This window comes from Delphinapterus leucas, chromosome 11 (assembly GCF_059928025.1).
Source record: "Delphinapterus leucas isolate spDelLeu-1000000601 "Yukka" chromosome 11, BTC_Dleu_Yukka2, whole genome shotgun sequence".
In the NCBI taxonomy this organism is placed as follows: domain Eukaryota; kingdom Metazoa; phylum Chordata; class Mammalia; order Artiodactyla; family Monodontidae; genus Delphinapterus; species Delphinapterus leucas.
The window spans coordinates 22,578,603-22,590,738 of record NC_143139.1 but is presented as its reverse complement, the minus strand read 5'-3'; the positions used below and the strand labels follow the sequence as shown (position 1 = coordinate 22,590,738).

The window sequence follows — 12,136 nt, the reverse complement described above, 5'->3', positions numbered from 1 at the left end:
CAGTCTCCTTTGTTTTTCTCTCTCTGTAAAGATACTATCTAGAGATTTAAATCATAAGATTAAAGACTAGAGAAACGAAATACTAATTTACTTAGATAAATGACAAACTTCTTATCATGCCAACCAACATTTAAGTATTTTCAAATGAGAATTTTAACATTATATAACTGGGCTGATTTAAATATTTTAATTAGTTTTAAAATATTTTAAGGTTAAAAATTGCAGGCTGGGTAAACGAGATATTATAGCCTAAAGTGATATAACACTACGTGTCAGAGACCAGTAAATGTGACTTCACCCGAGTAAGAGAAGAAAACAGGGCGGGGAGCGTGTACAGCCAAGTGCTTCATAAGTTAGCAGTAACTATCCAGAAACACTACACACTACTGCAGAGAACATCTTTCACCTGGGGTCGCAGCTCCACTAAGAGCTTAAATTGTAGGTTCTTCTAAGTTCTCAGAGCCTCCCACTGCCCGGAAGGAGAGAGGCATTGGGTGAAGCAGGGGGTACAGAAGGGCTGAGATTTGGGGGGAGCCACTCCATACAGCAGACTTGCAAAAACCAGAGCAAGACATCACTGTCTCAAAGCAAAGGCAGATGGCTCAGGTACACTTGTCTCCTGCGGGGCACCTGGCTCACTGAGCCCCTGGTGATGCTGATGCTGACCCAGATCCCAGGCACCTGCGTTACTCAGCTGTCGTGGTGGAAATCTGGAGGTCTTCAGCTCAATGGGGCAACTGAAATCAGGGCTATAGAATGAAATGTTATCACCTTGTTTATGATGTCCTGAACATTATGTAAAGGGAGAGGTTTCGAAAGGATGCTCTAATCAATGTTCACTGCACAGAAAAAGATCATGCTTTTTAGAACCAGGAAGTCTTTCCACAAGGAAAAAGGTACACTGAAATCACTGTATTTACGAATATTTTGGTTTTCCCATATATTTTATTTTAATTTTTTATTTTCTGCAGTACGCGGGCTTCTCACTGTTGTGGCCTCTCCCGTTGTGGAGCACAGGCTCCGGATGCACAGGCTCAGCGGCCATGGCTCACGGGCCCAGCCGCTCCGCGGCATGTGGGATCTTCCCGGACCAGGGCACGAACCCGCGTCCCCTGCATCGGCAGGCGGACTCTCAACCACTGCGCCACCAGGGAAGCCCTCCCATATATTTTAAACATTAAATTTCTTTTTATTTTTCCTGGAGTCAAACTCTGATGGGTGGCAGTCCCTACCCTCCCTTCCTTCTCTCCCCCATCTCTCCTCACCTCCATCCCTCCTCAGCCCTCCCCCCTTTCCCCCAGTGCTCCTTTTCTTACTTCCCCACCCCCTCCTCCGCCTCGTTCTCCCTCATCTCCTCCCCCTCTGTCCTCCCCTTTACACCCTTTCTACCCGGCTACTTCCCTCTCTCTCCTCCTCTCTCTTTACTCCACCCCTCCTCTCCTCACTCCTCCTCCCCCTTCTCTCTTTTCCTCTCTCTTTCCTTAACCTAAAACATGTGAAAAGTAATTTTAGTCCATCCTGGTTTATCCTGAGTAATGCACGTCAGGCTGAAACTTTGCCTAAGGATCTAGGCCAGGAAAAAGAGTTTATGCAAAGTTGATTAAGACATGACTTTTGATGTCACGAATGACAAAAATGAACTTAAGCCACTATAGCTGCAGAAGTGCACAAAAAAGAACTTAAGCCACTGTAACTACACCTCAAAAGAGTTGGGTCTGATAACATCGCAGGTGAGAACATGGGACGGTAAAAGATAGGGGTGGAGGGAAGGGAAGGTGAGAAAGCTGCCCCTCCGATGCCTAGACCGAAGAGCAAGTCTGGCAGTCAGTCGCGGGAAATGTGCTGCTCCCCCAAGATTGGCTGCTTCCTAACTCCAAGGATTCTGGAATCAGTTACCAGGAGGATGCCCAGGCATTTGACAGCTTGCTTAATCTTGGTGTTTACCATAAGCCTGTCAAAAACAAGTGAGCAGGCAATTATGTACCAGCTGATTTTGGGTAGCCATCTTCAAAACCAGGCGCCCAGTTTTTTCAGCAGTGGAACCAAACCATGGGGAGGTTTCTCCATACACCAGTCTTAGATTTTTTTTTTTTTTTTTGGCCCCACTCCACAGCATGCAGCATCTTAGTTCCCTGACCAGGGATTGAACCCGTGGCCCCTGCAGGGGAAGGGCAGAGCCCTAACCACCAGACCTCCAGGGAATTCCCAGATTTTTATTTTACCATGAGGGCCTGAATGTCAAATTGCCTAGGAAAAAGGAATCTGCAAGGATTTTGTGCCAGGGAAAAAAACCATGGCCCTGGATTCTGACATTGAGAATTCTGTTTCGTTTCAGTTTTCTTCTCCAGGAATGGGAGAACTTGTAACAATATATTTTTTCTCCCTCTTTAGATAAAGAGGGTGTCTGGAAGTGAGCACACTGCTCATCAACCATCCAGCCAGCCAGGAAAGAAAGGAGAGCAGCCCAGGCAGTAGTCACAGATTTTAACTTCAGGTTTGTCAATTTCTGGCTACAGCCTCAGTGTTCTCACCTCATCTATGAAAGGGAGATAATATCTCCTACATCACAGGGCTGCTGTGAGGCCACAGAAGGTCTCCCTCATGAAATGCCTGGTACATAATAGGACCTCAATAAATGCTGGCCCTTCCGGCCCCCATGGAAACTTTGCTCCTCTTACCTAAGAAGGATTAGTGTTGATCACTCCCAAGTTAACATCTGGTATTCAGCTAAATATCAGTAAACTTTGTCCAAATACTTGTCATAAGACTTACCTGGTGAAAGCCCTGTTTTGAATTGGTAGGTATATTTTCACATCTCTTTTTTTCAGAAAAGCCCAAATAGTCTTTCAATTTGGCCAATTTCAGCTTGTGTGCAACAACACTTTCTTAATAGGCTAAACGAGATTCATTACTTTCACAAAGCAAATTGAAGCTGTAAATTAATAACTATATTAAGCTAATATTTACGGCATACTTACTATTTCCCAAGAACTGAGCTAAGCACTTTATAGGTATTTAAATATATTCATATCTCATTTAATCGTCACAATCCTATAAGACAGATACTATAATTATCCCCATTTTACAGATGAAGAAACTAAGGCTAAATAGCAATAACTTAACCCAGGTGACAGAGTAAAGGGCAGAGTTCAGTCACAGCCAGAGCAGAGAGGATGTCTGAGCTTAAAACGATGCATACTGCCTTCTCTTTTCAAACCAGTGCTTACTCACATCTTCATATCGTCCAGAAAGACTTCAAATATTCACATGACAGAATTTTAGAAATCTCCGCATGATCCAAATCCCCACAACTGTATTAGATTTTTCAAAAGCACCTCTTTTCATGATGCTGTATTTCAAAGAAGAATCTAAACTCATCACAATATTCCAAAAGGAAAGTGGAAATTTAATAAACTGCTTCCCTGAACTTCTCTCTGCCAGTCTTCCTTTAGCTATTTCTATGGGGTTTTTTTTCCTGCCTCCTGTTCGTCTTAAGTAACAAATATTTTATGATCAGCCCATAATTATATGAGTAGTCATACGGAAGAGACCGCCAGTGAATACCAGAGAGAGGAAAAAGACGTAGCAACGCTTCCAGCTCAAGTCACAAAAACTCCAAAGAAATATAAAACGAAACAAACCAATTCCACTGATGGCTTTCCTAAAGCTGTAGTGGCACAAGAGCCGCCTCTCGCTGACAGCTGTTGCGGTGCAATCTGTGGTTTTCGAGAGTAAGAAGTGCGGAGAGCCCTGCCTCCCCGCGCTCGTCTGCCGCTGGGCAGTTTTTGAAGAAGGGAACAGAAAGTGAGTATTTCCAGTTCAGAGGGGATGGGCTCGCAGAGCCCGAGCTCCTTTAATGGCTGCTGGCAACTGGTTTATACACGGGAAAAACGAAATCTAAGAAGTCCGCACAGCAGTCCCTGCAGACGGCGAAGTGAACGCCCAGTGGTGGGCGGGGGCAGGCTGCTCGCCATCACAGGGTGGATGGTCCCTTGCCAGCTCACCTTCGTCGACACGTCCGGCCCGGGGCCAAGAAACTGGGCTGCTGGCAGTCCGAAAGCCGGCGGCGATCGCGGGCGTCACTCCCCGCCTCCCGCTCTCGGGGAGGATGCGCGGGGCGACGCACCGCACCTGTACCGCAAGGAACGACCTTGGCCCCAGAGCCCACAGCAGGTGATGCCGGGCCGGAGGACAGCCCCCGCGCAAAGTGCGCCCACCTGGCGTCGCCGTGCCGGCCGCTTGCCCCTCAGCCTGGCCCGAGCGCCCCTAGCGCATCGGGCTCGCTCCCGCAGCTGGAGCCACGCGCCCGCAGCCTCACCTCTCGCCGCCTCCTCCTCTTCCGTCGCCATCGCAGAAGCCGCCCGGCCGACTCCGCAGCCCCCCGGCCGGCAGCATGGAGAGCCCCGGGCTCGCCCTGCGCCGGCCCAGGCGGCGGTCCCGGGGTGAGGGCGCGGGCACACGCGGGGCTCTGCCCGGTGCCGCGGCGGCCGCCACTGCAGCCCCCGGGCGCGCGGCCAGCGGAGTCCGCGGAACGTGCGGCGGGGATTCGCCCGCTCGCGGGGGTCTGGGCGCCGCCGGACCAGGGGCGGGAGAAAGGGATGGCGCGCAGGGCGGAGTCACGGCGGCCCCGCCCCGCCCCGCCGACCCCTGCGGCAGGAGGTAAAGTGCGTAGAGGCCCGCGACAAAGCCCCTTGAGGCTTTCTGGAAACCGGCCTCTTTAAAACAGGTTTCCCCGATCACTTACAGGTCTGTCGTCTGCCTATTCCGGAGGTTGGAGTTGTTTCCCTTGGGGGGAAAATGTAAAGGATGGATGCAAATCATTGCATGGCGGGGGTTACGGGGCCGGGGGCGTAGGGGTGCGTGGGAGGGGCTTCCGGGGGGAGCTGGAAGGGGGACTTCTCCGGCCCCTTCTCTTTTCTGCCGTAGAAGGGCTTAGCTGCAAAGACGAGGGTACGATGACAGAGAGGGGTCACCGAGGAAGCCCTTTGGGATACTGCAACAGTTGTTGTGAATCCAGAAGCAAGATCCTTTGCGGATCACTTGACAGCCCCTCATCATATGCCGAATACGCTGGTTCGCTCTACGCCCACGGGACCCTCGGGTTTTACTTGGTCACAGTTTGTCTAGTAGAGGTAGTGGAGAAAAGGAACGGCCGAGAAAACACCAAAGCTTTGCATCAACCAGGCTAAATTTATTAGCCTTCCTACCAGGACTCTTCATTACAGCGTAGAAACTAGCTGCTTTTTGTGTCCTGAGGGCTACTTAGGACCGAACCTGGCGGGGGCATTTGGACGCGTGTTCCCGACGGAAATAGGCAAGACCCGGAGAAACTTGCGCTTAAGGTGGGCACGGGGACTTCATCCTGCTGGGTGAAAGGAGAAGCTGCTCTCAGTAACACACAGCGAGACACATCCCTAATCAAAACCATTCTTGAAACATCCCAGCCCTAGCCTTGACTTGGAACTCTACCCCAAATGCACCAACACCAACGTATGTTGTCAGCTCAGAAAGAAAAATTCCACACAGAGCCTAGCAGATACTCTTGCAATCTGGCCTAGGTTTCCCTGAACGCGTTCAAACCCTGGCTTTCCAGACAAGTGTACACTGTTCGGAGGTGGTTTTCCAAGATTGGGAGGCTAAGGGGACATTCTTAGACCCACACATGTTCAGTGCCACCTTAATGGTGAAGTGGAATTGCTAGGATCCTGGTTACAATGTACAATACAGGCTGTGTATACACTTTTGCTTACAAAGCATTTTTCCCTTTATCATCTCATGTGAGCCTCACAACAACCTTTGTGAGGTGGTTGAACACCTATAATTCTTGTCTTCTTGGTAGGCAAACAGAGGTTCAGAAATGAGTATTTTGGCCAGGATCACTCAGTAGATAGTAGAAGCCAGATGGTAAAAGTCAGATCTCCTTAGGAGTTCATAGTGGCATGATAAGCTTGCCGGTGAATCACTGCAGTCCTCATTTCTTAGAAATGTTGATTCACTTCCACCAAAAGCCTGAGAGCAAGAGAAAAGAATCTAGAACCTAAACATGATAGCAGGAAGTATAACACACAAGGGGAACAGACCCACCGGATTCCTTGGGGCAAATCATTCTTAGTTTAACGTGTGTTCCCCCAACTGTTGAAGTTTAAATTCTACTTTCTAGTTTTTCCTTATGCTCTGGAGCTTTACATTCTAAGGCATGATTTTTTTTTTTTTTCAAGAGTGGTCATACCTCCTAGGATAAGGCAGAAATAGACAGTCACACAATATCTTGACAGATGGATGGGAAATTCATCTTTCATTTCCAACTATTGGTCTTCTTACATTTTCTCCTCGGGCGAAATGTAAGAAAAGTGATTTGGAACATAACTTGTACAGTGCATGGTATAGTTTCTTCTGGTCAATGTGGTTTCCTTGACAAAAGCCCAGGAATAGGTTTGCTCTTTAGGAATTATTGCTAATCCTAGGAGGAACTTAAGTTTGTTCAGTAATTTGCTTCACTGCCAAGTACTCAGGCAAGAACAGGACTGGCATTAGGAACCACTGTCTCACACACTATAGATTCCTATTCTTGTCAGCCTCCTGCTGGGATTGTAACAATGTAACTTAGCTTGGGGTACCCTTTAAGTTCACTTAGATATTTCTGTTGGTCCAGGACAGAAAACAAATCCACCTGCTTCAGAGCGTAGTTAAATTGAAGACACCGTCTCCAGTGATGCATAAAAGAACTACCCATTAATGAGCTCCCAAGTGACTGAGGAAATAAATTATTAATATTTAAAACTACCCTTTCTTCCCCATCACTCTGCCACCCCTGGCATTTTATGGAGGGTGAATACTGGGGAAGATTCTTGGATTTGCCGAGCAGGTTGATGAGAGGGAGTGCAGTTAGGAGAAACAGGGGTGCCAAATGTGCTTAGAGGGATAGATGGGCCTCTAGTGGGCTTCTGGAATGGGAAAGATTGGCTTGGGCTTGGCCTGTGGAGGGGAGAAGCAGAGAAGGTAATTGCAGGAGGGTATGCTCATGAGAGAGAGGAAAAGAGGTGGTGGCAGCTGCCACAGGGAGGGAAATCTGAGAAAGATTTTTTAAAAGGGTATTTAGGGAGCTTCACTGTGTAATGCAAACTTTCTTACATTATTTCCCTGTAAAATAACAACTTTAGCAAGAGATACATTCCTTTTCAATGCTTTTGGAGTTGATTTATGTTTTTATTAAAAGTGAAAACATTTTGAGGTTGGCCTTAGAGGGAAAGAAGGGCCGCCCACAAAATGCAGTTATTTATTAATTCATTTGTCCGCAGATGCTTATAGAGCACCTACACCGTGCCAGGCATGAATCTAAGGGCTGACTGCTGAACGTCACCTACTGGGCATCCGTTACTTCATATAGATGTTCTCACAACAATCGATGAGGCAGGTATTATTTCATTTTAGAAAAGTCCAACCGGTGCCCTTTTTCCTTTAGCTCAGTAGTTCCCCAAGTTGGATTGAGACAGTACAGAAGTTCAAAACCACCCCAGAAACTCAGATTCAATAGGTCTGGGGTGAGACACACTCAATCCTTATTTCGAATTCGCACCCTAGTTGATTTTGAAATAGTTGCTCTGAGCACTTTACTTCAGGAAATATTGCTTCAACTTGTCAAAAATGAATTTTCTTAAGGCTAGGTTGTCGCAAGGGATAAATTGTGTGTGTATTTCTACAAAAGCCAGAGGACAGAAGTAGTAATAAACTAAACTTTCTAGAAAAATACAGGGAGAACAAAACTTAGGACAAGAGGGAATAGTTGTGCGTACATCTCTTTATATATGGATTTCCCCCTTAGAGATTATGTATTTGTGTATGTACGTGTCAAAAGCTAAACTAATTTTTACTTCTGCAGGTTTTGGACACTCTTACAGTAAGTATGGTGCCCCAGGTCCCCCTCAATCCTCCCCATATTGTACAGAACTGTACAGGAGGGTTCTTCAAGTTCTGCTCATGACTGTCTTACCCAAGAGGACAGGAAAGGCAAAGGACAATTTCCCTTTCCTGTTATGGATTTCTCCCTTTGACAGACTTAAAAGTCAGCCTATGTTTAAGGGTTTGATAAGGAATGTAAGTTCAGAGATAACTTTGTAATGGTTAGCAGTCTCCTGAGAAATGTCTTTTTTTTTTTTTGCGGTACACGGGTCTCTCACTGTTGTGGCCTCTCCCGTTGCGGACCACAGGCTCCGGACGCGCGGGCTCAGCGGCCATGGCTCACGGGCCCAGCCGCTCCGCGGCACGTGGGATCTTCCCGGACCGGGGCATGAACCCGTGTCCCCTGCATCAGCAGGCAGACTCTCAACCACTGCGCCACCAGGGAAGCCCCTGAGAAATGCCTTGATTTCTATTCATCAAAGCCCAGATTCTCAAGTTAGACAAAGCAGTTGAACCAACAGTGATTAGGCCCACCCTTGGCTGGATCTTGAAGGGAAGTAAGTTGGTGAGGATCCCTAATACTGATACAACAGCTTTGGGGGAGATGGACCAATGAGATGAATAGCAGCTGGCAGGGATGGCAATAGCACCAAAAAGACCAAGCCCTGATCACTGGGCCAAACATCCATTGTTTGAATGATGTCCAGAGACCCACCCGTACTCCTGGTTCTCTGAAGGACAAGAAACCTGGGGTCCCAGTACCTGAGCCATGGTCTAGCACAGTGGTATTCAGTATTCCTATTTTAGATGGGTCAAGAAAGACGTTAATGGACCAGCCTTCGGTTTATACATAGGCAGTGGCAGAACCAGCAACAAAATCCAGATGCAGTGGCTTCAGGTAAGAACCATTGCTATAAACCTGTGTGGCACCCTTTTGAGTATCTTGGAGGTTAACTCCAATTTGGGTCTGGTATCCCGTAGCCCTGTGCTTTAGGGTAGCCTCACTCTGGCACCAGGGATGTGAATCCTGATTAGTTTTAAATCAGTCACCAGGCCAGGTACTGTTGTAGGAGGGGATGGATGACATGATCATGGCCAACAAAATGTGTGTGTGTGTGGCGGGGGGGTACTTTGCTTAGAATGCTTCTGGAAAAGATTTTCTTTGCTCTTAAAAAGAGGATGAACAAGCAGTAGTTTCTCTTTTTAAAGACTTGTTGTGTGAGGATTTGATGCTTAGGCTCCCTGTGGCCATCTAGCCCCTCTAAGAAAACAAGACCAAGGACATCCAACACAATGAGGATGACAAAGTAGAAAAATGCAAAGAACTTATATTCTTTTTTTTTTTTTTTTGTTGCGGTCCGCGGGCCTGTTACTGTTGTGGCCTCTCCCGTTGTGGAGCACAGGCTCCGGACGCGCAGGCTCAGCGGCCACGGCTCATGGGCCCAGCCGCTCCGCGGCATGTGGGATCTTCCCGGACCAGGGCACGAACCCGCGTCCCCTGCATCGGCAGGCGGACTCTCAACCACTGCGCCACCAGGGAAGCCCAGAACTTAAATTCTTGATGATATATTTGAGATCCTAAATTTACTCTGGAAGGTCCCTATATTGTGTCTCAGTTTTACACGATACTCATTTTCCTTATTGTTGAAACCACTTTTACTTTCATCTTCTGACACTTGCAGTCAAAAGCACCCAAAGTGACAACTCTGTCACTTGCTTCCCATGTGTTTTTCTGAGGTCTAGAAGCATACGAGGTAATTTGCAATGAAGCATGCTCTGTGATTTGGGAGCAGACTGGACTTGATTCAAGAGCAATTTATTACCTGTTTGGGTAAGTCACGCTCAGCTTCATGTTCATCACCTGTAAAATGATAGCAATTATTTTATTTCACAGATCAATAGAATAAGGTGAGAGCATTTTGTACACCAGTGTAAGTTCTTTTAATCAGAAGATGCTTTTGAAAGAAGGTAAATGTAGAGAGGAGTCCAAGTTTGCTCCAGCGTCCAAATTTTGACACTCAATGTTTTCACCGTTTTGTCTTAACAACAGCATTACTGAAATAATGTCAGTCAGGGAACAGTTGGGAGCACAACTAGGATGAACAGGATTCTGATTGGCTCCCTCTGAGCTCAGCAGAAAGAGTATCATGATCAATGATCAGTGTCTCCCATGGGACAGATGTGGTGGTACCTGGGTACCTGGGGCACTTACATCACTCGTTTCCATACTATTTTGAGGCATTTTCAATTTAATTTTGAGGCATTTTAGATTTCACTTCTGCCTGCCAATTGGTTTTGGCCTAGTGGGTGGGGTAGCTGTATATAAACCTGTACAACTATCTTAATTGTTTAAACACAATTGAAACTTAAAATATTTATTTTGTTCTTGATGTAATCTTTAAGTATAAAAGTTGGATACATTTACAAAATAGTCTTTCTTGAGTTTTGGATAACACCTATCTCAAAACTTGAAAATATAACCAAAAAACCTCACCGGCAGAAATATTATAAACATAGTTTTTATTTTTTTCTTACCTTCAAGGAAAAAGGCCTCATGCCACCAAAACATTTCTTTGAAACCCAGTAACTGAAGACAGAACTCGATAGCCTGGTGATTATTTTTCCAGACAACTGAATAATTTATATTGCTTTAAAAAAAATAACTAAGATCTATTTTTATTATTTCAGACCTTTTTAAAACAGCAATATCTCCCTCATTTTTTTCATAAAAATCTAAAATATCTCTAGTAGTCCTAAGTGTCTTGTACTTATATTTGTTCCAAGTGTTTGTTTCATTAAAAGATTCCAGAAATAAGTGCACTTCTATAGAGAAAATAAAATTTAAATAAAGACAAGAGGAAATAATCATGGTTGTACCAAAACGGTTATTTTGAATGTTCTCAGTCTTAGCAATTCAAAGAGAGAGTGTGTTTGGTGGGCAGGGACCTCTCTACCGATTAAAAGCTCAATTCGTTTATTTGTAGATCATTGATAGATGGATAGCTGTTTCTCCTACCAGTAGATACTGATGGGTTGATTGTCTAAAGGTTTTCTACAATAAAGCACCAAAAATAAATGTACTTAAAAATGTTTTGAGATTTACAGATTTACACAACGATAACGGGCGTTTAAAAAAACAGAAAAAGTATGTTATTATAGAAATAAATGAAATCCTATCTTGAGCCTTAGCAACCAAAGAAAGTTTTGAATATTCCACACTTGTTATTTTCCATTCAACTAATAGCTTATTAAATCATATATATATTCCATTCAGAAGAGGTTGACTTATAAGAAATTCCCTATTCTCAGATTGCACTATGCTTCAATAAATTTAAAGATTTAAAGCTATGTTAATAAGAAAAGCATAAAAGAAAAATAACATAACTTGCTTTAATACAAAGGTTTTTTTAATAAAAAAAGTCAAAGTCTACATTAAATCAGGAAATCAATAAATCTGAATTATACAAGCTTTCTATATACTTAGAAAAACCAAGAACACACAGTTTATAACAAAACTCTTTAATTCAAAATAGAGTCTAATTTAAAGAAAATGTCATTATGCTCAGTTGATTAGATAGGGTTTTGTCATTTAAATTAAATGGTTCACCTGAAATATGGGAAGTATATAATAGAGAAAATTCAATCTCAAGGGTACTTCGCAAATCATCTAGCTAATTTGCATCATGAGTCAAATTCTTAGCTTCCAAAGGGCAGATACAGTCTTCAATTGCTTCTAGATAGGCACTTAAGAAATGCTTTTGATGAGGAGGAAACCCCAAAGATTATGAATCACTCTATTAACTCCAGGGAAAAATGAGACTCCAAACAAAGTAAATTTTCCCTAACTGCCCTTCCACTGCCAAGAAACCATAACTATTCCCAAGTTCTTCCTATTATTAAGAATGAAGGAGATGGAAACTAAAATGCTCTATTCTTATTCAATTAAAAGGTAAACTCAGCTCCTTTATATCAATCTCTCTCTCCAACTTGAATTAATGAATTTTTTTATACTAGAAGAGTTACCATATTAGAGCCAGAGAACATTGCAATTTTCCCATATCTTACCCATTCACTATCACACTAGCAAAACATCCTTTTTTAAAATGGGGGGGGTGTTTGAGAAAAATCTCATAAAACTAAACATAAGTTAAAGATTTTTTACAATTAGAGGCAGTTATAATTAGAAAAACCAGAGTTAGTCAAATTGAGATAACCCCAGGATTTTAATAGTTCTCTC

At 44.5% G+C, this 12,136-nt stretch overlaps 1 protein-coding gene across 2 annotated transcripts in view; it reads right to left on the bottom strand.

Moving 5' to 3' along the window:
* Nucleotides 1-4,581, bottom strand: part of BMAL2 (basic helix-loop-helix ARNT like 2) — a 92,893-nt gene extending 88,312 nt beyond the window's left edge. The window contains exon 1 of one of the 2 annotated variants that reach the window (XM_089920405.1): nt 4,319-4,581. In XM_089920405.1, the coding sequence (XP_089776531.1) occupies nt 4,319-4,349 (31 nt within the window). In that variant the 5' untranslated portion in view covers nt 4,350-4,581. The remainder of the gene's footprint in view (nt 1-4,318) is intronic. The other variant, XM_022577831.2, reaches the window with a different exon arrangement.
* Nucleotides 4,582-12,136: the final 7,555 nt, after the last annotated feature.